Genomic DNA, 26,672 nt, shown 5'->3' with positions numbered 1-26,672 from the left:
AACGTTTCATATCTATCTCACCGGTGAGAATTCTAACCACTTACCATCACTTAACCGCAGCCTATTTTCTCCTCTACGAGAGTATTTTGGTATCTCTGGTCTGTGAGCGTGCCCGTTATGGGGGTTGTGTGTTTGATTTATGCTCAGCTCCGAGCCAGGCAGCAGGTAATAAGGATGTGCCACCCCACACGCTGCAGGCCGGCAGCCGGTAGAGAAATGCCACATAGCTGAGCTCTGGATTCCAGGCCACTGTGAAATGTTACTGCCCACTGTGATTTCAGCATGCACCCCCCCCCCCTCCTCCACGTATAGTAAATAAATGACAGTAGCTGCTGCGTTGCATCATACTTAACAGAGAGGCGATTCAGTGAAAAGGCCAGCCAACCTCGTCTTTTCCGAGGACGGTAAATAAATCGTCTGACACGTTTCTCATTCTCTCCCAAGTGCAGATTTAGATATCAAGAAGTGAGCGCTTTATGTTATATTTGCGTGCAAGTGGATCTATGTGCACTATTTACTGCGTAAGTCATTGCTCTGTACGAAAATGAACATGTGTGTGTACAGTGCAGCTGTGTGTTTGCTCAGTGCGAGTTTGTTTGCTCTGCGTGTGAAGCCCATTAGAGCCCTTGGCTCCCAGGCCAGTCCTTGCCCTTCTGACAGACCCATGACCCGGTCTGTTTGACGAGGCTAAGGGAATAAAAAGAGAGAAACACAAGCCTCTGGTTGTGTAGTCCGCTCAGTGATTGCACAGTCACCTCCGCAGGGCTGAATTGCAGACAGATACTTTGTGAAAGTGTGTTTTCAAAACCTCGAAGACTCGAAGAAGCCTGGGGGTCAACTTTGGATCTCTGCTGTGTCTCAATACTTGTAGTGATTTGGCACTATCATAAAATTGGATGGAAATTGACTCAAAGAGTCGAGACCTTTTTCGACTGGAGGTTTTTATACGTGATTGCTCCCAATGAGAAAAAAACTGAGAGGCCTATTTATAGTTGCGTGCCTGTGTAATGCACCAAAATAGCAGATCTACAAGCTAACAACGCGTTGCAGTGTGTTGCCTTGTGACGCTTGTAGATCTGCTACTTTTTGGTGTGCGACACGATGCGCAACCCAAGTATAAACCAGGCATAAGGGAGGGATAAAAAGTGCTGATGGCGCACTGGCAGCTCTCCCAGCAGCCACTGGTGGCGTTGGTGTCCTTGCAACGCTGTAATTTATGGTGGCTGTGGTTCTGTCCTCGCCGGAGCATATGGAGAGGGCAGCATCTGAGCCCAGTAATATCCTGAGCGCTCGAGACCTGAGAGACGGAAACCGAGCCCGGGATGGGAGGGAGAGCGTGAGAAAAAAGGCAGTGAACAGTACTCATTACAGTCAGGCTTTTCATTTTTCTGCATTTCCGCCTTGCACTTTCCTTCCTCCCCCAGGGCGCACACGGTCTTGTAATTACATAGCATTTCTGTGAGTCAGTGAGATCTTCTGCAATTTGTGTCAGAAGAATGTTTTGGGGACATTTGGGATCCTGCTGTGTGATCATCACATCTTGACACTGGAACTCCCATGAACAAGCACAGTACAGTTAGAGTACAGTGCATGAGTCATGACACATGTTCCTGTACTGTCCTTTACTCCCGTTCCTGTACTCAAACATTATGATAGATACCTGCCTAGTTTTGTTTATTTTTTACTTTTTTCTGAATTACGTTGAACCTCATCCACTGACTGTGTTGAAACTGTTTTAGGTGCAGATGGGCAGGTGATAGAGAAAGCCTCTCATTCCGCCATGATCAACCCCGGCCCCCACTGGCAGAAACTGACCCACAACGGCCCCATAGCCCAGTTTGAGTACCAGATCCGGGTCAGCTGTGACGAGCACTACTACGGCTTTGGCTGCAACAAGTTCTGCCGGCCCAGGGACGAGTTCTTTGGACACTACAACTGCGACTACAACGGAAACAAGACCTGTCTGGAAGGATGGTCCGGAGCAGACTGCAACACAGGTTTTTATCAGTTTTTGTTAGTTGAAATAAAGGTTATCAAATCATATCACGTTTATTAAGGTTGGACCTTACTAAAGTTGCAGCATGAGGTAACTGTCTCGGGTGTGAGACAGTAGTAAATGTTTATTGTTAGTTTATTCTAATAATAAAAATTATACAGTAGGTAGGATATACTCTACGGTTCTATAATGTCTGCACAATTTACACAGACCAGGCAAGTAAACAGATTGTTCTCTTCCTCCTGTAGCTATTTGTCGCCAGGGCTGCAGCACCGAACATGGATCGTGCAAAGAGCCAGGTGGCTGCAAGTAAGTTATCATGATTTTTCACTCTCCTCCTTTTTATTTTCAGCATTATTTATCAGCCAGTGATTCATGACCTGACAAACCGGTGTTTTTTGTTATCATATGAAACATATTAGGGCCGCTGTTTTTTTGGAAAGTGCATTTCAAGTGTCTTAACTTATGACGCTGGCCCGTGCCAGAGGCCTGTAGTGCTGTGTTCACTCATGGAGGGATTGGATCCAAGCACCAGTGTTTTAACATAGATGCATGCTGAGCAGTTCAGGAAGCTGTCCTCTGCAACTATGGTCTGGAGCTAGCTAGCTTGCTGGCTGGCTGGGAAAGTCTTGAGAGAGAGGAAAGGCTAAACGGCCCAGACTCCATGTTGAAAATTGTGGGCTATATGTATTCCCCCTAATGAGACGGGCTTTATCAGTCAAATTGTGTGTAACTCTTGGATGAGCCTAAAAGTGCACTGTTTGTGCAGCTAATGGTTTCCTAATGCCGTTTGTGAACACAGCCTGAAGGAAAGCCAGGCGCAGATGCCTATCGGAGCTGGGGTATTGTGCGCAGTTCTTCCTAAAACCAAAAGCAATCATATCCTCATCCTGGAAGAGGCCCTACAATGGTAGGCTCTCAAGCGAATTGGTTGCTTTCGCCTGTTGGGTATGGCCACAAATCAAGCTGTTCCTTGATCAAGTTTGTTTTCCTCTGTTGCGGGCTGTATTGTTTTCACAAGCTTTTGACATCATCAGTTTTCTTATGATGGCTGGCTTTGCCAGAGTGGGGAAATGTTAGACTGCCTTGTTCTCTGCACAGGTGTGGTTGCGTTTCAAACCCAAGGGCTTAAGCCTTAAAGTTGTTTGGATGCGTTCAGCCAGAAAACCGCCGGTGCTTCCCTTGGTCTACCTTGTAGAGTTGCTTTTCTCATCACAGGGCTTTATTGAAGTATTATACCACAGAGCTTTATTGTAGCATTATACAACAGTGGGTTCTAAGTGCTGTGAACTGCAGGCCAGGCAGGGCAGTCGCTAATCTTATGTCTGCATAGTCACGGCTAACAACACTCCCTGGGGCATTTTAGACTGGACTTTTTTAAATGGTTGTTATTCAACTATGACAGTGCACCGAGGGACTAATACAGCTACAAACATACATGGATTAGCTCTCTGTTTTCTGTCTGGAACTGAAACTTGTTTCTGTGCTCACCACCACCAGTGCTTCATAATGTGTCGTCCAATTCCCTGGCACTTTGGCACTCTGTAAACTAACTAGTGACAACTTGGGATCCCACTGTGGAATCCTGTTCTGTTCTCATGGAGAGGATTAGCACACTTTTAAGAATAGCCCATTTTAATCACAGACTGATGTTTACTCAACCATGCGTTTATTTTTACAGTCCGTCCGTTTTCTCGTGGCTAATCAGCGAGCCGTTCTCCCAGAGGGACACTGATTTCCTGCCACCGTGCTCCCGAGGAGCACCGTATCGCCACCCTTTTTTAAAGGGCCCAGTTATCAGCCAGTGGCCCAGGCCCCGAATTACCTTTAATTACGGAGCTTAGGAAAAGAAGGGCCAACTTTTATCAGCGTAATTATGGACCTGGACGTCTCCGTGGTCAGAGAGCTCTTGTCTGTGCTCCTCGCAGCCCTCGAGGCACAGGCCTGACTCCTGACTCATGGGAACCGACCATCAAGAGCTTTGGAGGACCACTACTGCTGCTGTGTTCTCAGTAACGGCAGCGATTTAGAGAGTGGGCTGAACACTCCCCCCCTGCCTGGCAGTCACTGCTGCCAAGCCACAGGCACAGTGTTGTTGCAGAGAGCGTCTGGCCGCATGCTAATGTTAGCCATGCTAAAGGTCCCATTGGAGCCGTAATTTAGTGTTTTGTTTTTTTGTTTGGTAAAAGGCTAAATACTCCTCTGTTGTTTGCCCCCAAGTATTGTTGAAGAGCTGTTGCATAAACATGCCTACTACTTAAGATTCATTTGTGGTCTTTTAAGACATGGCGCAGTTGTTAGGGCAAGAATAGCGCCTTTGTTTGTTTATTTGCGCGGCTCCATCTGTGTATGCTAATTCGTAGTTCATTAAGTGCAGATTATTACAAGATTGCTTTTGAAATGGAATTTAGGTTAACCAAAAGTATTCAGATAATACGGATAATATTACCACATGGATTATTTAACCCAGACTTGATTGCTCTGAATTTGCATGTCGTCTGCATACGTGTGTGAGTGTGTTATGTTTGTGTAGCATTCTTTTTAATTCTAGGTTCAGTTGCAGAGGCTAAATATCTGGTGGCTCTATGTGTGTGTGTCTTGCAGGTGTCTGTACGGGTGGCAGGGGCAGTACTGTGACAAGTGCATCCCCCACCCTGGCTGTGTGCATGGGACCTGTGTAGAACCCTGGCAATGCCTGTGTGACACAAACTGGGGCGGCCATCTTTGCGATAAAGGTTAATTTACTTTCTCAATTTCTTCTTCACGAAGTCTTGATTGCAAAGCTAGTGTGCATGATGTGTCTTTTTTCCCCCCCAAGTTGTGTTTTTAGCGTTTATAATAAAATTAAACGTCCACTATGCCTCCCTGACAGATCTGAACTTCTGTGGCACTCACCAGCCATGCCTGAATGGGGGGACGTGTATCAACACTGGACCAGACAAGTACCAGTGCTCCTGTGCCGAGGGCTACTCTGGAGCCAACTGTGAGAGGGGTAAGTTCCTCATACCTATTGCCAGGTGCTACATTAGGTTCAATGCTAAATTCTTACTGGTTTACGGTAAGAACTCCAAAAGCATGTCCTGCTTCCTCAAACCTATTGTCAGGTGCTAGGTTCAATGCTAAACTCTTACTAGTTTACGGTAAGAACGCCAAAAGCATTTCCGAAAATCTTTTTTTGTCTGGCAAGTGTCACTTGGATACAATTTCAATTTAATGTTCTTTTTCACCTTACTTTAAGATTGGTAAAACAATTAAAAGCCAGAGCTTGATTCATTCAGTAGAATTAATGTGATCTGTAATGGGGCTTGGAACAAAGGGGGAGTGATTCTGGACCTTGATGAGCTCGTAGAGGAAAGGGGTCAGGAGGTGACCTGAGTTTGCAATCAGAGGAGGTGGTAACTTGGCCCTAATCTGTTTCCACTGCGGCAGGGCGGCCCCCTCCCGGTCAGGTAATCCAGTGGTTTGATCCGCCAAGGGTCGGTCATCGCTTCAGCTCCTCAGACACTTGAGACAGATGGGTACGGTGCTAAAGTTCAGCTGCTGGGAACACTTACCATGGAGATGATGGTTTTTTCCTCATTAAATCTGAGCCTCGCGGGGCGCTGACAGCTTAACTGCAGAGATGTCAGGAAACCGTGCCCTTCTTAACAGGAGGTCCACAGACCAACGGATTGGCCTGGGCTATTGTAGCGGAGAGGCCCCCAGTGCACCCCTGCATCCTCTTCCCCTCCTCCTCCTCCTCCCCCCCTCCCCCTGCTGCATACCAAGAACTATCCACTGGTCACCTCCAGCAGCCCCGGTGAGACTCTCCCTGTGAATCATTCATTTTTGATTCATTCCGGACCCACTCATCCTTAAATCGACCACAAAAGAGAAACTGGGTGCCGGAGCCTCCTTCCCTCTCTCCCGCCCTGCCTCTCATCTTTTGCCGCCTCTCACAGGAAGAATGGCGGGAGAGACAGAGGGGAAGTCACGGTGCATTGGTCAGGTCAACTTGGCATGAAAGATGATTTCCTGTCGGTGTGGTCCACCGGGCGGGTAATAAGAGCAAGACAGGGATCTGAGCGGGATATAGGGGCAGAGTGGGGGGGATGGGGGGGGGGGGGGGGGGGGTGTTGTTGGTGTAGGTAGGACAACCCTGCTGACATTAGGGAGGTCCCAGGAGGGTGGATGGTGGTATGTTATAGATGGGCTTGTATTATGAGCTGTGAAGCAGAGTGACATGTATAGCTTATATTCAGACTGGCAGCCCAAATGCAATTTATGGCCTAGCCAGATTGGAATCAGATTGTGTCTAAATACTGAATAACTACATTGAAACAGATTTCTGCAAAGCACATTTGAACCACATCCTGTGGAAATGTGTTTCAAATCTGATTTGTCTCAGTCTGGACACTTGGAAACTGAAGCCTGATTTATACGTTGTCATACAATTGTGTGGCTTGTCAAACATGGACAACTTAGAAGTTGCGACGTGTTGTGAGCTTGCAGATGGGCTGCAAGCTCATCATCATCATATGACAGGGTAACTATAAATTAAGCATTATTCATGCCTATGTCGTTACCAACCAATGCAGACAGCTTGACGATGTCTAATTACACAAAAAACAATCTGATCACTTGCAAATAATAAGTGTGGAGAGTCACTGGACAGTCAATCATACGGATCAAATTTGAAAAAGAAATTTGCCAACAGTCTGAACAAAGCCAAACACTCTAAAAGGTGTGGGTGTGTGACTTTATTTCTAAAACTTTGTCCCCCCCACCTCCTTAACAGCGGAGCACGCCTGTCTTTCCAACCCTTGCTCCAACGGCGGTAGCTGTGCAGAGACCAGCCAGGGCTATGAATGCCAGTGTGCCCCAGGGTGGAGTGGCCCGTCCTGTGCCATCAGTAAGACCGCCAACACTAAAACATCTACATCCTTCACTACAAAACATATGATGTGGATAAGTATGGGACGATATGAAAATGTCGTATCACGATTATTGTGACAAAAGAAATCGTGATTTACAATATTATCGCGATAATCAAAATCCATTATCCTAAAATAGCAGATCTACAAGCTCACAACGCGCCGCGACACGTTGTGAGCTTGTAGATCGGCAATTTTTTGGCAAAGACATTTGATAGAGAGTGAAAAAAAAGACTATCAAGTACGTATATTATAAGTACCTTTTACCAGTAGAGGGTTTAAGTGGTACCGGATATGCAGCTCGGCAAATAAAAGGTGAATCGATCCCAGTGCATGACGGAGGACGATATCACGATGAATTGAATCTCCACGATACGATTATCGTGAGTAAATGATAATATCGCTTATCGTCCCATCCCTAGATATGGAATGTGGATCACCTGAATTTGACCATGCCCCCCCCCCCCCCCCCCAACCCTCTTCCCCAACTCTCAGATGTTGACGAATGCAGTCCAAGTCCGTGTAACCACGGAGGCACCTGCCAGGATCTGGTCAATGGCTACAAGTGTCACTGTCCCACACAGTGGACGGGCAAGACTTGTCTCATAGGTGAGTTTCAATCTCTATCCTGTCTCACGCCTCAATTGTATCAATTGCACATTAACATGATGGTGGCAATGTCCATTGGCCTCTTTCTCACATAAAAAAAAAACATTTAAAAGGTGTGACTGGGGATAATAGTCCTTTGTTATTGCACATGGGTCTATGCAATAACAAAGCACTATTATCCCCAGTGACACCTTTGAAATGCTCTTTATGTTTTTATGGGATTAATAAAGTATCTATCTCACTGTAGATGCCAACGAGTGTGATAGCAAGCCTTGCGTCAACGCCAACTCGTGCCGCAATCTGATAGGTGGATACTTCTGCGAGTGCATCCCAGGTTGGACGGGGCAGAACTGCGACACCAGTGAGTTGATAATGTCGTGTCTGTCTCCTCTCTCTCTCGTTCTCAGTCTGTTCTCTTGCTACATCTCACTCACAAGCACATGATCAACTTAACATTTAATACAAAGACAAGAGAACCGGACAGTTGGACAAGCCTGGTCTTGTCTTATAGTGTAAAATGATCTGCCCTCGATCATTATTAGGTCTGTGTGTGGCCAGGGCTATGGTTATTAGCACAAGCTAAAAACAATCCTGCTCTGGTTTCACTTGGCAACGTGCACACTCAGTATTGCCCAATACGCAGTGTTGCATTCACTCTTGTACCCATATTATCTGAGGCGGAATGTTTTCCAGCGCTCTGCAAAGCTTACTCAGGCCCCTTGCAGGGGAAAACATGAGGTGGAGAACTGGTTTTACAAATAGGCTGTTAGGCTAAGACATGCACCGTTCTGAGCATTAATCCGGAGATCTGTTTTTCCCATTTTAGATATTAACGACTGCAAGGACCAGTGTATGAACGGGGGAACTTGCAAGGTATGTTGTTGTTGTTGTCAGAACCATTTCCGTGCTGTCTGGATCTCACCGCTTTGTCTGCTTGCTTCCTTGTTTGTTTATATACTTGTCTTTTGTTCCTTGTTTTCAAGTCTTTCTTGCTGTAAACCGTTCTCCTCCAAAACCCAACAGTGGAATTGTTGTGGAATTCCTCTCTGAAATCAAATCTGACGGGAGTGGGTTCAGAGGGGTTTGTGAGGGAGGGACATGGAGGCTCCTTGACCGCCATCAGATTGAATTACTATAAACATTATTGTGTTGAGTCGGTGCCAGGAAAATGTGTTGAAATAATTGTGGAGCTGTGATAATGCACCCCCCCTCCCCCCAGCACACAGCCTCTCCCTCTCTACTCTTCCTTGTCTTCCCAGTTTGACAGTTATTGTTCAAGACTCCACCCTTTCAAAGTGATTACTGAATTCTTGGCAACGTGAGGGTAACCCTCTTTGTTTTTCTCTCTCTATTTCTCTGGCTCTCTCTCTCTTCTCAGGACTTGGTAAACGGCTATCGCTGCATGTGTCCGCCCGGCTACGCCGGGGAGCACTGCGAGAGAGACATCGACGAGTGCGCCAGCGCTCCTTGCCTGAACGGCGGGCGCTGTCAGGACGACGTGAGCGGATTCCAGTGTCTGTGTCTGGCCGGCTTCTCAGGAAACCTCTGCCAGGTGAGAGACCCCGAGCGAAAAATGGCTCCAACGTCTGTCGCCACGATCATCACTCATGCAAAGCGTTAACCGCACACAGAAAAAAAACGCACACATCACCCTTCTATCACTTAGCATCTTAATCTTGTCCGCTCTCCTCTGCCAGCATTGTTGGATCTTTGGGGCTCATTGTGAACGGTTTTTCCTGCCCCACCCTCTTAAATGGCTCTTGTTCCACAATCCTCCTTTTTAAAGGCAGCGCTTTGTTGAAGCTGCTCCTGGCTACAGAGGGATGCATTCCTTAGCACTGAACCCCAGACTCAGAGGACGGCTCCTATGTCTCTGCCTTATTTTTCCTTTCCTAGGGAGTGCTGTGTGTGTGTGTGTGTGTGTGTGTGTGTGTGTGTGTGTGTGTGTGTGTGTGTGTGTGTGTGTGTGTGTGTGTGTGTGTGTGTGTGTGTGTGTGTGTGTGTGTGTGTGTGTGTGTGTGTGTGTGTGTGTGTGTGTGTGTGTGTGTGTGTGTGTGTGTGTGTGTGTGTCCTGGCATCGTCTGCAGGGAGGATGCTGTGGGTTGTGCTCTGTTTAGTGTTGCAGTAAACTATGTCAGCTATCGGGTTCATCGCTCTTCTTTTCAATACCTGTTTTTCATTCTGCCTCAGCTGGATATCGATTACTGCCTACCCAACCCATGTCAGAACGGAGCGCCCTGCTTCAACCTGGCCACGGACTACTACTGCGCCTGCTCAGAGGATTACGAGGGCAAGAACTGTTCTCACCTCAAAGACCACTGTCGCACCACCACGTGCAAAGGTAAGGCCTGGTTGAGGCGTTGTGGGTTGTAGATCGTCTTATTTCCGGGTGCACACCGCCATAACGTCTCCCCGTCTCCGACTGCTATTTTCGGTGTGCGGCACCATAACGTCTCCCCCACGTCTCCCAACAGCTAGAAACCCCTGCTCTTCTCATATCATCGTACGAAACTTTCCAGCCCTTTGCGTAAGGCGATCTGCGTTGCGTGCCGCGGCGCAAACGCTGAGCAATGCTCGAACTTCAGCCACGTTCGCCCTGGACGCTTTGCCCACACATTTCCCATGGGAGCAAAACCTAAAGTTTCAGTTTCAAACGGCAAAGCTCTATAGGCCAAGGTGGGCTGCTTTCTGAGTCGAGCTTCCTTGATGGATTGCCCCCCCCCCCCCTCCCCTCCTCTTCTTCCACCAGCAGAGTGTTTCCAAAAAGTTTCCCCTCCTCCGAGTCTCCTGAAAATCTGGCAAAAGCCTGATAGCGCTGTGTGTGTTCTTGGTAATGACTTGGTGGGCTACCTCGACTTTTTTTTCTTCTTTCTTTTTTCTTTTTTTGTCAATGAGTGTGCACATTTTTGTGTGTGTGTGTATGTGTGTGGACCAACCACGGAGCCCGATACCATAGACCGTGTGATTCCCTTTTCTTGGCAGGAATTTAGTGTTTACAGGGGAGCTAATTTACCCCCCTGTCTAACCAGATCAGACGCAGGGGAAAAGAGAGGGATTTCAGCATAGAAGTGAAAAAGATCAGTCCAAATTGCTTATGAAAAGCCCCGTTTATTGCTGTTGCCTCTTCTTATTCAAATTTTCCATCACGTTTTTCAATCCGCAGCTCGAACTGTGATACAAAACAACATTTTTAGGATTCACTGTGATTGTTTGTCAGAGTATGTTGTGTTCACGTCAGTCGGTCCCTGTGCTGTCACCTCAACTCAGTGGGTGTGTCTCTCTCTTCTAGGCCTGTCACAATTATTACATAATCGTCTAATCGCAGTTATTTGAAATAATCGCAATTATTTTGTCCTAATCGTTTACATAAAAAAAAAAAAAAAAAAATATATATATATATATATATATATATATATATATATATATATATATATATATATATATATTATATATATATAAAATATATGTTCTAACATTTTCAAAAATAGTGGAAATAGCAGATCTATAAGCTCACAAGCTTGTGAGCTTGTAGATCGGCTATTTCCACTATCAATGTTATTTTTTAAGTATAGAGTAGTCAAATATGTCTTTAATTTCTTTGTATATTAGGTCATGTGTCATATCTGCCGAAATGTCAATTGTCAACAACAATTAATCGTCATCTAAAATGTCATAATCGTGACAGCCCTAATACTCTCTTTCTCTGGTTCACAGTGATTGACAGCTGTACGGTGGCAGTTGCATCCAACAGCACGCCGGGAGGAGAGCGCTACATTTCCTCCAACGTGTGCGGTCCCCACGGTCGGTGCCGGAGCCAGGCTGGGGGACAGTTCAGCTGTGAATGCCAGGAGGGCTTCAGAGGCACCTACTGCCATGAGAGTAAGGCACCGTTTCCCAAACATTTTGACCCATTTGTGGATCACAGATAGGGGTGGGCGATATGGTGATAATTAACGTTGAGACGATACAATGTTTCCACGATATGCCTTTTCAGAGATATCGTATATCGTCAGGCAGAATCTCCCAAGTTTCAAATGTGAAAGTTTTTTTGTAAAGCAAAGCCTTGCTTCATCACACAAGACTGTCGCACAGGACTAGTGAAAATAGCAGATCTATAAGCTCTGCAGATCTGCTATTTTCACTAGTTTGGGTCCCGACGAATGTCTAATTTCTCTTTTGGGTCACAGGCTAAAAAGTTTGGGAATCACTGGAGTAAGCTCTACTACAATAATAAGGTGTTTCCGTTTTTTCCTCCCGTCTTTTAGACATCAACGACTGCGAGAGCAATCCGTGTCGCAACGGAGGTACGTGCATCGACAAAGTCAGCGTGTACCAGTGCATCTGCGGAGACGGCTGGGAAGGCGACCATTGCGAGATCAGTGAGTAGGATTCCTGGCGTCATGATCTATTCACGTGCTTAATGTGCCAACTCTCACACTCAAACATAAGCTGGTTCGTTTCAAGTGCGTCCTACTGCTTGGCGGACGTTTTGCGTGTTAAGGAGAGGAGCATAAATCATGCTCCTCTCCTTTTGATGTTCTCCACCCAGACATTGACGACTGCAGCACCAACCCGTGTCACAATGGAGGGACATGTCGAGACCTGGTGACTGACTTCTTCTGCGAGTGCAAGAACGGCTGGAAGGGAAAGACCTGCCACTCCCGTAAGAGCCTCCCTTTTTCTTTTCTGCTTTACGCACCCGCCCAACTCATGTTGTCTGTCCGTGCAGGCTCGTGGTATGTGCTCATGGCTGTGTGCAATTAGACTGATCTGCTGCATGTGTCTTCATATGCCACGGTCTTGTACACTGTATGTGTGTGTGTTTACAGCTTGAAGAACCCTAATATTTCAATGGTGCCCCCCTCCTCTCCCCACCACAGGCGAGAGCCAGTGTGACGAGGCTACGTGTAACAATGGAGGCACTTGCCATGACGAAGGAGACTCGTTCCATTGCAGATGTTCTCCAGGGTGGGAGGGGACCACATGCAACATAGGTAAGTCACTAAGAAAAGCCACTGGTATTTGGTGGAAAACACAAAAGAAAAAACATGCCTATAATATTCATAGTTTCGAGGGAGAGCTCTTTTTTTATCTGCCAGATCTGTGAGGTCTGTCATCGCTCCGTTCCTTCCCATCTCCCTCCACCGTTTTCTTTCTTTTCCTTTTTTGTTTTTCCTCGGTGTTGACAGCTCTCGGCTCAAGAACCCCCTCATTGCCACTGATAATCTATTTCAAGGCTTGCGGAATGCTGACTTCCCAAAAGGAGAAATAAGAACCTGGCCATCGACTTAAACCGACGTCGGTCTTTGACTAGCATTTAAGGCGGTTGATCTCTGCGATAACCTGTAATCATTGTAACGTACGTAAAAGTAACCCCCCCCCCCCTTTCCCTATTTCCGGTTTCAGCCAAGAACTCGAGCTGCCTGCCCAACCCCTGTGAGAACGGCGGCACCTGTGTGGTGAGCGGCGACACCTTCACCTGCGTCTGCAAGGAGGGCTGGGAGGGCCCGACCTGCACCCAGAGTGAGTACCAACCAACCAACACGCCTCCGTGTTGCCAGGAACACCCGTTGAGGTCAGGGTGGGAAGTAACAGTTAAGCGATAATAAAAAAAAGAAGAAAAAAGAAAAGAAACCTAGAACAGTCCCAGATCTCTTGTCAGTCCCATGTATACCTTTCATCTCTCCTACCCCCCCTCCCCACTGTGATCCTTACCTCTGCCCTTCTTTCATCCTCAAGACCGCCCACCCCCCCCCCCCCCCCCCACACACACACACATACACAATCCCACTGCGCTCTCTCTCTCTCTCTCTCTCTCTCTCTCTCTCTCTCTCTCTCTCTCTCTCTGTCTCTGTCTCCACCTCACTCTGGCTTCAGGCTGTTGCCGGCCATGAGAGGGAAGGAGGGAGGGAAAGAGAAAGGGGTTTAAACTGAGGAAAGTGGAGACAGATGTTCTCCCCCCCTCCACACCACCACTCTCTCTCTCTCTCTCTCTCTCTCTCTCTCTCTCTCTCTCTCTCTTGTGCATTCCTGTCCAAACAGTGACATGTCGGCTTGTTCTGCAGCCCTCTTCCATTTCCCTGGCTTTCGCTGGGATCCCTGCCCTTATATGCGTGTACTTCCAAAACATAAATTCCCCCTCTTCTACGTTTTATGACAGAGGGAGAGAAGTGTCGGGGTGGGAACTGGGGAGAGGCGAGGGGAGGGAATGGGGCGGGGGGGTTATGGGGGGACAGGGAGGGTTGCTGGTGTGTGGAGGAGAGAGAGAGAGAGAGAGAGGAAAGGCTGGAACTCATTTGGAGGGTGAGAGACGCCGGCGTTGTTTGCTCTGCGTAGTTAATAAGGCAGAGTAATCAGTCGCTGTGGAGCCCCGACTGGCCCAACACGCCTCTGCACACGCAAGCTCAGACGTGCTCTCTCTCCCCGTGTTGTCATCTGCCCTAAACACTCCAATGCATGTGAAAAATAACACACTCTCTTGTTCTTTCTCCCCGTCCCTCCCTCTCTCTCTCTCTCTCTCTTTTCTTTCATTCTCTTTCAGATACCAACGACTGCAGTCCCCACCCTTGGTAAGTGGAAGCCAAACATTTCCTGTAGAGTTAGATTAGCGTAAACAGGGTGCACCTCCTCTGTGCGATAGTTTCTCACCTGCGGGCTCTCTCTCTCTCTCTGTCTTTATCTCTCTCTCTCTCTCTCTTGCTGTCTCCACTGGGAAACAGGCACACACCCTTCTCTGTCATTCCTGGGGTGCAATCAGCTAACCCTCTATTGTGAGCTCCCAGGCACCGCTTCAGTTAACCACACAGCTCTGGAGCTCTCTCCCAAACCCATACATACTTGTGTCCATTAAGGAGAACAAGCCTGATTGCTTAAACCAGAAATGGTTATTATAATGTTGATTGGAGGAAGAAATTCCACCCCTGAAATGGTTTTGAATGTGAAGTGTTAATCGCATAAATGAGCACAGATAGATAGATATATATATCAGCATGTACTTTAGGGCATTGGTTCTCAAAGTGGGGTCTGGGGTCCTTGAGGGAGTTCCAGTGGGTCCCCAGTTAAATGATAGTAAGGAACCAAATGGACCCCAACGGGTCCATTTGGTTCCATTTGTACACTCTCAGAATGAAATTAACATTGATTTTACAATAAAAAAAATATATATGGGGGCCTGTAGCCTAATAATGCATATCAAACTGGGGGTCCGTGGCATTTAAATGGTTGGGAATCACTGCTAGAGCTGTAAAAATCTTGGCATATCTTTTCAAATGGGGGTACGCGGACTAATAAGTGTCAATTTGGTGTGAGGCGTTGTGAGTTTGTAGTTCGGCTATTTTCGGCAAAGGGCTTTGGTGTAGAGGGGGAAAAAAGAGCAGACTAAGTACTGACGGTTCAAGTGGATAAATATCTGAAAACACAAATTGACATGAATCCAAAATACACTGATGATTGTGCTGTGAAACGATGAAACTATATGGAATCTATGCAAAGGTTGTGGGGGTCGCTGCTTCATCTCTCTCTCAACTAAGGGGTCCTTGGCCTGAAAACGTTGCTTTAGGGTATCCAGTGATACACTTTAAGACACTAACCTCTGTCCCTCCTCTGCTTCCTCTTGCTGCAGCTACAACAGTGGAACGTGCGTGGATGGAGATAACTGGTACCGATGCGAGTGTGCCCCCGGGTTCGCTGGCCCAGACTGTCGCATCAGTGAGTACCGGTATTTAATTAACTAACCACATGAGCCATATTTCAAAGGTTTTCAAAATGGCAGATCTACAAGCTCACGGCGCCGTGACTAGGGATGGGTATCGTCTGCGATACTTTTAATGGTATCGATCGCATGGCGTCGAAACTATCGAGTATCGGTTCACGTAAAACGAACGATACCTCATTTCGATACTCTTGAACGCACCCCTGGCCGGTCACATCTGTAACAGTTGGGCTACTAAGATAAGGTAAGATAATAATAATAATGATAAAACTTCAACAGTATCAATAGCCTATTTTATAAAGTATGTGTATATTCTATTGTAGACAAACAATAGAATTAATTATACAATAGCAGCCATAACAGTAATAGTAGTCACATCAACTACTCTACTACTAGGCCTACTTGACATGAAAATGGCTGAATAACTGGCTTAATAACCTATTTTGGTGTGTAAAATAGCCCATAGAAAAAGGCAAATAATAAATAATAAATAAAAAGTATCGAAAATGGTATCGAAAAGGGTATCGTATCGATTCCCAGGTATCGAAAAAGGTATTGTATCGATTCAAAGGTGAACGATACGATACCCATCCCTAGCCGTGACAAGTCGTGAACTTGTAGATCTGCTACATGTATATTAGTTAGTGTGGTTTCCCACAGGGCAAGCCGACTATAGTTCTTGTCCAGCTTCATTAGTATTTCATCTAGAGAAACCCCAAAACCCCAAAGTTCGATGGACCCTTTCAGGAACCCTAAAAGTCCATTGAGTTCAATGGAGGTTTTCTGGACAATATTATGGATTTGAGGATTGGTCAAACTTCACGTGACATCACAAGAAATATATGCAATCACACTTGAAATCTCCCGGAATTGCACCTTTCCTAGTTTTTATGTTTATGTTTGCCTAGAATGACATTCTCAGTGGGCTAAAGTGGTTTATATATGTTTTATAATATTATAATTTATATCTGCAAAGTAACTAGTAACTAAAGTTTTCAAATAAATGCTGTGGAGCAAAAGTACGATATTTGAATCCGAGACGTAGTGGAGTAGAAGTAAAAGTATTTGATATTGGAAATACAAACTTGTACTTGAGTAAATGTACTTAGTTACTTTACACCACTGATCCCTGGTTCAGACTGGTCCTGATCTGAATGGGACGGTCGCGGCCCCTCCAAAATGGAAGGTCTAGCCGGCCAATTATGTGTGCTTTAGGCAGAGGGGCCGGCCCGGCCACGTAGATGTCACTCCGCCGGGCCGGGCCCATGCAGCACTCTGCCCCGCCGCCGTCCCCGGGGGGGGGAACAGGCTTACCAGGCCAACAGCTAATCAGCCATGCTCTCTGACACTGATTACACAGATTGTTTTCCCTCTTAAAGTCTTTCAGATGGCCACATTCTTTCCCATTCAGAACCCTTTGTTCTGCTAAGTCCAGCCTTTAGCTCCTGCATACCTGCTAATGATGCTGCTTTTAATATCGAGGCTGCACAGCACAGGGCCACGGTCCAAGGGGCTGATTTAAGGCTTGTTTGCTTGTCTTTTATTAACTGCCGTGCACATCAGTGGTGGTGCATATGGTTCAAATGACACATGTGACTTTAAGTGAATTTGGGTCTTGGTAATTCAGATGTGCACGCAGATTTCTGACCAGCATTTTGTCCGCTGTGTAGCTGCTACATGGGAGTTGTTTGTTGCAGAGCGGTTCCTTACTGGTAGCTTTCCCTCACTGTGTGCAGATATTAACGAGTGCCAGTCTTCTCCCTGCGCCTTCGGCTCTACGTGCGTGGACGAGATCAATGGCTACCGCTGCCTCTGTCCTGCAGACAAGACTGGACCTCGCTGTCAAGAAGGTAACGCGTCGTCTTAACACATTCCCCGCCATTTAACAATACCTTCGTACTCTATGGTGCCTCTGGTCTCCATAGACTTCCATGTAATTCATAGTGCACGGATCATGCACACCCATGCCTAGATAATGCACCACGTGTGTCCACATTGCTCACAGCTTTCAAACAAAAAAATCCGAATGGAAATCCGTTCAGGCATTCATGAGATACAAGCCATTATGTTTTCCTAAAATGTAAACAAAGATGGCTGCCATGTTTGATAGATGGGGTTGCTATGGGGGTTAAACATGCAATTTCGCGATTTCTATCATGCCTACTACATTTTTTGGGGTCCAAAAAAAAAATTGAAAAAAATGTTTTTTTGAATTTTTTTTTTTTTTTTTTTTTCAAAATGGCGGAAATTCTCGGGACTATCGGGCCTGGCAGGGAAAGACATTGAAATAATCTCGGGACTATCGGGCCTGGCATGCAATGAGTTAAAGAGCAAATCACTCACATATGGCGCTTTTCCACTGCAAAGTCGAGTCCTCTGGACTGGACTTACTTTACTCATCATAGCGAGCGACGTAACAACCCTCTGCATAGGAGAGTGCATTTCCTGTCTGGAAATGATCGCCGTTTCATCTGTACGGTCCAACAAAAACGTTTCCTGGTAATATTTTAGGTGAGAAATAGACTGCAATTGCTCATTGACAACATTGATTAATTTCACATTTACGAATGGCTATTTTAATGGCTTTAACAGTATTCGGGAGCGTCCATGCAGCATATTCAACGTCATGCAATAACAATTGTCTCCATGTAAACTTTGGGTAGTGTCTCAGATCACTTGGAACCTCGACAGATGTGATATAAAGAAGTGATATTGTAAGTTGCTCTGGATATAAAAGTTACATTTCTTCCTGAAATGGAAAACCAAAAAAAACGAGTTGAGCCGGTACCATGCAGTGGAAAAGCGCCAACGGACACACACACACACACACACACACACACACACACACACGATCTTCATTCAGCCTTACTTGAATGCTTTTGCTTTTGTTTTGTGCAGTAACAAGACGACCGTGCTCTGTTAACGGACACGTCAGCCCTGATGGAACCAAATGGGACGACGACTGCAACACCTGCCACTGTTCCAATGGGAAGGTCATCTGCACACGGGTAAAGATCATCATAATTATGCTATTATGTCTCCATAGAGGATGCAATCAAAATGAAATGTGTTAACGGAGTTGTCTCTGTGCTGGTCTGAGAAGCATTACCATGATCAGATCTGTCATCTGGGGTACATTTAATTGAACTAATCTATGTGATCTAATATTTAAAACAAAATTGAAAATCAATGATTTTATTAAATAATCGATTAATAATGAGAACACCATTCTAGGCATAAAGTTAAGTCACATTACGAAAAGAACTGATCTACAGATCAGATATTTTTACTATTATAAAATAATGCTTGGTGGTTAATAGATTGATTGATATATCCTTTTTTTGTTGCAAAAAACACGCTTATTGATCATTCGATTAATCAAAAAAGTAATCGATAGAATAATGGCTATGAAAATAATGGATAGTTGCAGCCCTACTGCACTAGATGTAGTGCTGTTTGAATACGTTGGCAAGAGATTATGAAAGTTCTGGTTTAGGATTTTATTTATGGACTTAACAGGGAAACACAATAGTCTATCACAGGCTACAATGGATTGTGTCATGGGGTGGAGTACACAGGTGTAGAATTCAATACGCCGATGATGTCAGTGTGTTCAATACAGCGATGACGTTAGTGTATTTGTAACAGATATATACAACGGCGTTCCAAATAAGAATCAAATTCTAGTTCCTGGATCTCTTATAAATACTTCTGGATGTTATGCTTTTAAAAAGACATGGCATATTGCTGTTCTTCTCAGGCTGATCTAATCACTAGCTGAATAATCGCACCTCGCTAATAAGAATATTGTAAACAATGGTGTCTGTGCATGAGGGACATTTTGAAAGGGACATTTGAAAAGAAATATGTTTGGTTTAGTGTAATTTGCTGTGAAACATGATGCAGCGGTTAAGTTGCACATGCAATTATCGTCAAAAATAAGAAATTACTATTTTGTCATTTTCCTAAGGGGATCCTGAAGAATCATTGGGCCGTGACTAACATTAGTATTAAGTGACGGTAGAGTGAAAGCCATTCCAGGAAACGCATCAGAGTCCCCAGAATCCTTGAGTGTGGGAAAATGTGATGGTAGAGGTTCCATCATTTAGACAGAGTTTTCCCTGTTTACCATGCTTTTTTATTTAATTTTTGTATTTCCATGGTTGCATGACTAGTGGTTTGACATAATTGCACGTTAGCTTTTTACCGACTGAAACACAATATGCGTGCATGCTCCTGACACTTTCTCACCATGGCTTGTTATTTACTTATACGTATATCGTTGTCGGGTGGAAACCTTGTATGTCCAAAACCGTTCGTTTTGCATTCATCATTTGAAAAAATGATTTAAAATGGTGAAAATAGCCGATCTACGAGCACACAATGCCTCGCACTTGTAGATCTTGTAGATTTTCACTAGTTTTGTGCGACGGTCTTGCATGACGAAGCACGGCTTTACTTTTCGAAAAAACACACAAATTTGGTGTGGTTTCTGCCCGACAGTGACTATATGTTTTTGTCACATTTTGCTTATCTAGATGTGGTGTGGCCCAAAGTCGTGTCAGCTGGGTTCCAAAGGTCGTGGCGGGTGTCCTTCAGGCCAGAGCTGTGTCCCCATCAGAGAAGGCCACTGCTTCGTGAGGCCCTGCCTGGGCCTGGGCGAGTGCTGGCGCGCCAACCCTCCGCCACCCTCCACCAAATGCCACCCCAGCTCCAGTTACCAAGACAACAGCTATGCCAACATCACCTTCACTTTCAACAAGGAAACCATGCCTCGAGTGAGTTTCTGCCTCCAACAGAGAGAGAGAGAGAGAGAGAGAGAGAGAGAGCGAGAGTGAGAGGAGGAGATCGAATTGAAGGTTTTTAGGTCATTTTTCATGCCTCTCCTCCACCCTGCTTTTCCGTCCAGCCTTAACTCAGTCAAAAGCTGTAAACTGTGAAAGATCAGGTTTTCGGGGGCTGCTCAGACTCTCCTCCCGGGAAATAAGTTTCCAGTCCGCGTGTCTCGTGAAAGGTTCAGTCGTGTATAACGTATGAATGTGTTCCAGGATGAAAGGAAGGGCGGTGGGGATTTCTCTTCTCTTCTGTTCCAGAGTGTCGCTTGTCTGCGTACATGTAGGCTTTGGTAGCCCCCAGAACCAACTAAAAACCCCCCAAAACATCTTGCTGCTTTGTGTAATGACTAATCCCCACTCGTTAACAACTTAAATGACCCATTTCACAATAAAAAAATATAGATCTAATGCAATGTAAGATTTGACAATGTGCCCAGTATAGGGAACACCAGAGTTAATGTGGTTAACATAACTATGCTGTAAGAGTAATTACAAAGGTCAAACGGGGTCTGAGCTATAACAGGATCACTGGGCAACTGTCACCACATAGGATCATCGCTCTCCAGCTGGCTAACGAGCGTGACAGCAGATAGTGACAAGCAAAGTGAGCCCTGCGGTACTCATTCTCAATGAGACGGACCCCGACCAGCCAGGGTGTTAAACCGATTGCCTGGATACAACATAGGCCTTCCGTCTTATTTTAGGCTCCCCCTGCATCCCCTACCCACCCTGACCCCCCCCCCCTCCACCCCCTGTGCATTAACGATGAGTTAATGCACTGTTTCCCAATTACTGGGTCGGGACGCATTTGTGGGTCGCGGACACATTTATGGGTCACTTAATTTTTTTCCCCCTACATTTATTTATTTATTTATTTACACTCGTTTAGGTCCTGGGCAAATGTCTAAATTACACTTAATTTCTTAATGAATTTCTTGTTTGGGTCAAAATGATAAAAGTTTGGGAACAACTGAGTTAATTTCTGTCACCGCTGTGTCCAGGGTCTGACCGTCGAGGACGTGTGCAAGGAACTGAGGCACTTGTACGTGGTGAAGAACCTGTCCTTGGAGCATTCCGTCTCCATAGCCTGTGACCCCTCGTTCTCGGCCAGCAACGAGATCCACGTCTGCATTGTAAGTAATTTCTCAAGTGCTGTCGCGCGCCCACGACACATACGCATATTTGTTTGTCTGGCTCTTGCTATTAAAAACTTGTTGAACTAACATGCCTGCTGAAATAACTCTTCACTTATTTAATGGCCTAAGGCTTACTTTTAAGGAGGGTACAGATTAAGCATGCTCTTGTGGGACATGCGGTGGCTTTAGCTGTGCTATGCTAATAGCTGTTGACAACAAGCAAAAAAGAAAAAAAAAATGCTGCATGCAAAAATAATTGGCGGGGGAAAAACATACACCCAGGCTAACGCGTTCCAACCGATCTTTCCTCTCCCCAAGTCGACAGAGGACCATAGACCGGACAGGAGCCCCATTAAAGAGATCACTGACAGGCTCATCGACATGGTGAGCAAACGCAACGGCAACAACACCATCATCCAAGCCATCGCAGAAGTACGCGTGCCAAGCCCCAGCAAAACTGGTATGAACCGCCTCCTCCAACTGTGTTGATCTCTGCTCTGAACGTCTGTTAGCTTCTCCGAGACTTGCACACACTTGCATGTGTAAAAAGAAGGGTGGGAGGATTTTTGGAAGATGTGGGGTGAGATGGAGGACGTAGGGATACTGTAGCCCTGAATAGAAACCAGCACACCAGAGTTAAAAACATAACACGCATACACGAAAAATAACACCTAGTTCTCGCACACTGCCGTGTGCGGCCTTGCCCTGCCATCACACGAGAGCGGTAACACTCTGCAGCTAGGCTCTACTACGAGTCTAGCCAGGGTTTCTTTGGAAACACTGGAGGCTCGTACTGTAGTTTGACTGCCTCTCGTTCCTTGTTCTGAGCTCACAGGTCAGGTTTTATATAGCAGAGCATGTTAACTCTGAAGTGGTTAAAGCTACAAGCCTTAGTTTTATGCCTCTCTCCCGTTGGAGGAAACTGCTGTGATGTCTGTGTTACAATAAAGATGGCAATGCGTACAGCACTGGTTCTAAAAGTGGGGTCCTTGAGGGAGTTCCAGGGGGTCCCCAGCTAAATGATTGTTAGGAATCAAATGGGCTTGTACACTCAGAGATTGTACAAACGAAACCAAATTTGGTATTTGGTTCCATTTTGTACACTCAGTTAAATTAACATTGAGACCCCCCGCCTCTGGGTTATTGCTATTTGAAAAATTTAATAAAAAGATTTGAAAAGAACATTGAGACCCCAATTTATATTGTAAAATTACACTATCAGAGATAGAAATGCCATTAAATGGTGGTCCGTAGCCTAATGCATGTCAATTGGGGGTCCTTGACATGAAAATGTTTGAGAACCAGTTGCATATAGTGTCCAATCCAGTGAACCATGTGCTTGAAATAACTTTATTGATATTGTCAACCAGTCAGACACCAGGGTAAACATGTCTCAATGGAAGAGTACGTTGATCACCTAAGATCAGTGTGTTGCGTTGTATTGTGAACTTTTAGATCTGATTTGTTTGCCCCAAGAATAGGAACGCTAGGGTTCATGTAGTTCAGATGAGTCCCAGATTGTAGCTCTAAGTACCAGCATTGATTTGAGGGGAAAACATTGAATACAGCTCATTCTTTGTTTTCAGTTTAGACTTCTGTATACTGTATGCAGGGTTCCCACAAGTAATAGAATTTCTGGAAGGTCATCAGGGGATATGAATGATTTATTGTCTCGACCATGGATTATCATGGAATTCTGATAGTCAATATTTTTCTTGCTGAATTTGGAAGACACAAAAAAAGAGCTCCATACTGTTTGAGTGGTTTAGCAGTATTTGACTCAAAATGATTAATGGGTTTTAAGCTGATGCTACTGTCATGGTTCTTATGTTTTTAGTTACATTTGGATGGATTGGGAATCCTGTGTTAAAGGACAACTTTGTTTTTTTACAACAAGGGTTCAAATTTTAGATTGTAATTAGAGAAAAGAAGAGTGTTAAAATGTTTTCATTTACTGCTTTCTATTGTTTTAGCGATTTTAGTATTTTAATTTCAGTGGGTGGGGGGCATGCATACAAGTGGCTAAATATGTCTTTTTAGACACAATAAGCCGGCAATTTCTTTGTTACTATTTACACCAGCCCCCATAAGTCAAATCTTCCCATGAAAGAGTGCGGTGCATCTTGGGAATAGGCTTATTGTGTCTAAAAATACACTTGCATGCATGCCCCCAACCTGGGGGCACGCATGCAAATCAAAATTGTTAAATTCACTAAAACGATAGAAATAAGTAAATTGTTTATTTGTTTTGTCTATTGCTTTTATGTAAAACTCCTTGGCATGTCCTATAAGTTTATTAATGGAAAAAAAACAATAAACATATTGTTAAAAAAAAAAAAAAAACATTTTAACACATCTTTTCTTTTCTCTAATGACTATCTAAAATATGAACCCTTGTTGTAAAAAAACAAGTTGTCCTTTAAGCTTAATTATACTCCATGGTGTGAAGGCATAGCGCTCGCCAAAAAGAACAGAAAGCTAAAAGCAAAGCTAAAAGCAAAAAATGCAATGTTGTTAGCTTGTACGTATGTGTGTTCTTTTTGGCAAGCGACACCATGCCATAATATGGTGTAAGAATGGGCCTTTAGTGTGCTAGCATCAATTAAGGGCGGCAGTGGGTCAGGGGTAGAGTGGCCGGTAGAGCGGTCAATCCCGGGCCGGGCTCCCCCAGAGTTAGACTCTGAACCCCTAATTGCTCCCGATGAGCAGGTTGGTGCCTTGCATGGTTTCCTCTGCCACCGGTGTATGAATGTGTGTGTGAATGGGCGATTGTAATGCATAATTTCTGTAAAGCGCTTTGAATGAAAGCGCTATATAAATGCACCATTTACCAATGTGACACTCAAACCAACTGTCCCTTTCTGTGTCTTTCCCTGCACAGACTACCTGGTCCCCCTCCTCAGCTCGGTGTTCATCGTCATCTGGCTGCTAGTGCTGGTGTCCGTCTTCCTGTGGTGCGTGCGGCGCCGGCGGAAGCAGGGCGCGCACGGCAGCGCGTCGGCGGCGGGCTCGGAGGACAACACCACCAACAACGTGCGGGAGCAGCTGAACCAGATCAAGAACCCCATAGAGAAACACGTGGGCCTCACGGTGGCCATCAAAGACTACGAGGACAAGAACTCGATCATTGCCAAAATAAGGACGAATCACCCCGAGGGGGACGAGGACGACAAGGAGAGGCACCTGCAGAAGGGCCGCTTCGCCAAACAGCCAGCATACACACTGGTGGAGCGCGAGGAGAGGACTCCCATGTCCAACCCCAACTCCACGCCCAGCAAACACCCTAATTGGACTAATAAACAGGACAACAGAGACTTGGAGACGGCAAACAGCATAAACAGGATGGACTACATTGTATAGCAGACAGCTGCGTTGCCGTGCAACCCAAGCCCTATTGCCCTCTCGTGCACCCCCGTGGCGGGTCGACCGGGGGAAGTTTTTTTTTTTTCTTCTCTTTTTTGGGGATAACGTAGTTCCTAAACTGTCGTGTCATTCTTTTGACTCCGCAGCTGGTATTATTTACATCCCTGCGTTAATTTAAGTTTTGACAAGCTGGCTTACACTGGCAGGTGACAGTTGCTTTGGTTGGCTGGAAATAATAGGCACCGATATACATTTCACCGCAAGACCTTTTGATGCAACAAGTGTCCTCGAAAGCATTTCACTTCCCGTCAATTTGGCGGGACACATCGAAGGGGCTCCCTGGTCCAGTCTTTGTTTTTCTTTTTTCAGCGTTATTTAAAATATTCTTTAGTATTACTTCTTGTTGTACAAGTAAAAGTACACATGACATTCAACACTAAAGCTAATTATTATTTTTTTAGTATGTGTTTGAGTTCGCCCTAGGTGATGAACAAATAGTTTTGGAGAAGTGCCTTTTCAGCATTAGACCTAAGCAACTGTCAAAAAATGAGTAAAAAAAAAAAAAAGATCAACTTTATTATTTATTTTTATTTCTTTGTTTGGGGTGGGCGGGATCAATGTCAGCAGTTGCTGCCAATATGAAGAATTTATGTGTCGATTTTAGAACATGTAGATATGTACATTTTTTTTATTAATCATTGTGTATATTTGATTTATTAACTTAATAATCAAGAGCCTTAAGATATCATTCCTTTTTATTTATATGTTATGTCTAGAGTTTGAAGGTTTTGATAGCTTGTGGAAGCTTACCGTTTCTTTCAATGACTTTTTTTTTTTACTTCTACAAATGCCAAAATTTCAAAGAAGACAAAGGATGGGCACTTTGGCCTGAAAGAAATAGTAATTTAGTTTTTTTTTTTTCAAGAATTTGAATTTTGTTTTTATTTTTTGCCAGGGCCTTGATGTAAAGCAAGTGGGGTAGGAAATAAACAAAGAAAAGAGAAGGGCTGCTTTGAGGAATGCACAATGATGGCAGACATATTGCTTGCCACAAAAAAAGATAAACACTTAAGGGAACAAAGTCCTTTAGCAGTTTCTAAAAAAAAGAATTAACCATTGACATAAAGGCTGTTCGAATCTGCCAAACTCGCAAGATGAATCACGCATCAACATGACACGCCAGAATTCCCATCTGCTTTAAGCCTAAAGCTGGATTTATGCTTGGTTGCTCACCGAAATTGGCAGATCTAACAAGCTTGCAATTTGAGTGACTTGTTGTGAGCTTGTAGATCAGCTATTTGCGGTGTGCGACGAGAATAAATCTCGCATGATTCATGCTCCATGGTATGATGACGCTTGCCGACAACTCAACTGGTCTACAAATGAAAGCTTGTTGATTGGTTCTTGCCGGCACGTGACAGCAACGTGTGATGGAGTCATGCAATTATAGATTTAGTCAGCATAATATCATAAGCTAGCCTAGACCATGAGTACTTGAACGGTAGGAAGGCAATGGGAACACTGTAGAATCTGATCAAACACACTGCCTTGCTCTGCAGGAGTTCTGCTCTGTTCTCTCTCTCTCTCTGCACATTCGTTTCTTTTTAAATGAGGCTCTTAAAAGACAAACATGTTTTATCTCATTTGTTAACCCTTTGAGATCATGGCAACATTTCGTGTCCTTTTTTTTTCTTTTTGACTCTTGTGTTTATGAATTGAGAATTATTTGTGTTGATCTGGCAATATATTTTTTTGAAAGTCATATTTATTAAATATTTTGTATGAAAAGAGAATTAAAGTTGTCTTTGTTCTGGAGACCGAGTGAAGAGAGTCTGTCTCCCGATGCTTCAAGCCAAACATGTCATGGCGTATGAAGGGCTTCTCAGAGAAATAGCGTGGGAAAGGCTTTTGGAGAGACATCATACGCTAGAGCAAGGTCTCTGTCCAAATGTGTTTACAACTAATTACGTTGTAGCAAGCAAGCCTCATATTAATCAGCTCAGTCCTGAAGACAGACATTGTGACAGAAATATCCTGGCTCCTCATGATCCAAAGACAATACTGCTTTTGTTAACGCGGCCTGAGCTAGCCGACTTTTAACAAAACCCT

The 26,672-nt window shown here is 44.9% G+C and overlaps 1 protein-coding gene across 1 annotated transcript in view; it reads left to right on the top strand.

Moving 5' to 3' along the window:
- Positions 1-26,384, top strand: part of jag1b (jagged canonical Notch ligand 1b) — a 38,653-nt gene extending 12,269 nt beyond the window's left edge. Inside the window, exons 4-26 of the mRNA XM_080739771.1 lie at positions 1,740-1,997; positions 2,245-2,305; positions 4,601-4,731; positions 4,869-4,988; positions 6,774-6,887; positions 7,405-7,518; positions 7,766-7,879; positions 8,345-8,391; positions 8,897-9,070; positions 9,709-9,859; positions 11,233-11,397; positions 11,784-11,897; positions 12,068-12,181; positions 12,399-12,512; positions 12,925-13,041; positions 14,060-14,087; positions 15,140-15,225; positions 16,966-17,079; positions 18,128-18,237; positions 19,768-20,007; positions 21,066-21,197; positions 21,519-21,660; positions 24,082-26,384. Of these exons, the coding sequence (XP_080595897.1) occupies positions 1,740-1,997; positions 2,245-2,305; positions 4,601-4,731; positions 4,869-4,988; positions 6,774-6,887; positions 7,405-7,518; positions 7,766-7,879; positions 8,345-8,391; positions 8,897-9,070; positions 9,709-9,859; positions 11,233-11,397; positions 11,784-11,897; positions 12,068-12,181; positions 12,399-12,512; positions 12,925-13,041; positions 14,060-14,087; positions 15,140-15,225; positions 16,966-17,079; positions 18,128-18,237; positions 19,768-20,007; positions 21,066-21,197; positions 21,519-21,660; positions 24,082-24,560 (3,239 nt within the window). The 3' untranslated portion in view covers positions 24,561-26,384. The remainder of the gene's footprint in view (positions 1-1,739; positions 1,998-2,244; positions 2,306-4,600; positions 4,732-4,868; positions 4,989-6,773; positions 6,888-7,404; positions 7,519-7,765; positions 7,880-8,344; positions 8,392-8,896; positions 9,071-9,708; positions 9,860-11,232; positions 11,398-11,783; positions 11,898-12,067; positions 12,182-12,398; positions 12,513-12,924; positions 13,042-14,059; positions 14,088-15,139; positions 15,226-16,965; positions 17,080-18,127; positions 18,238-19,767; positions 20,008-21,065; positions 21,198-21,518; positions 21,661-24,081) is intronic.
- Positions 26,385-26,672: the final 288 nt, after the last annotated feature.

The sequence above is a fragment of the Nannobrachium achirus genome, assembly GCF_963921795.1.
Source record: "Nannobrachium achirus genome assembly, chromosome: 13".
NCBI classification, from domain to species: Eukaryota; Metazoa; Chordata; class Actinopteri; order Myctophiformes; family Myctophidae; genus Nannobrachium; species Nannobrachium achirus.
This window is presented reverse-complemented; position numbering and strand designations above follow the sequence as displayed.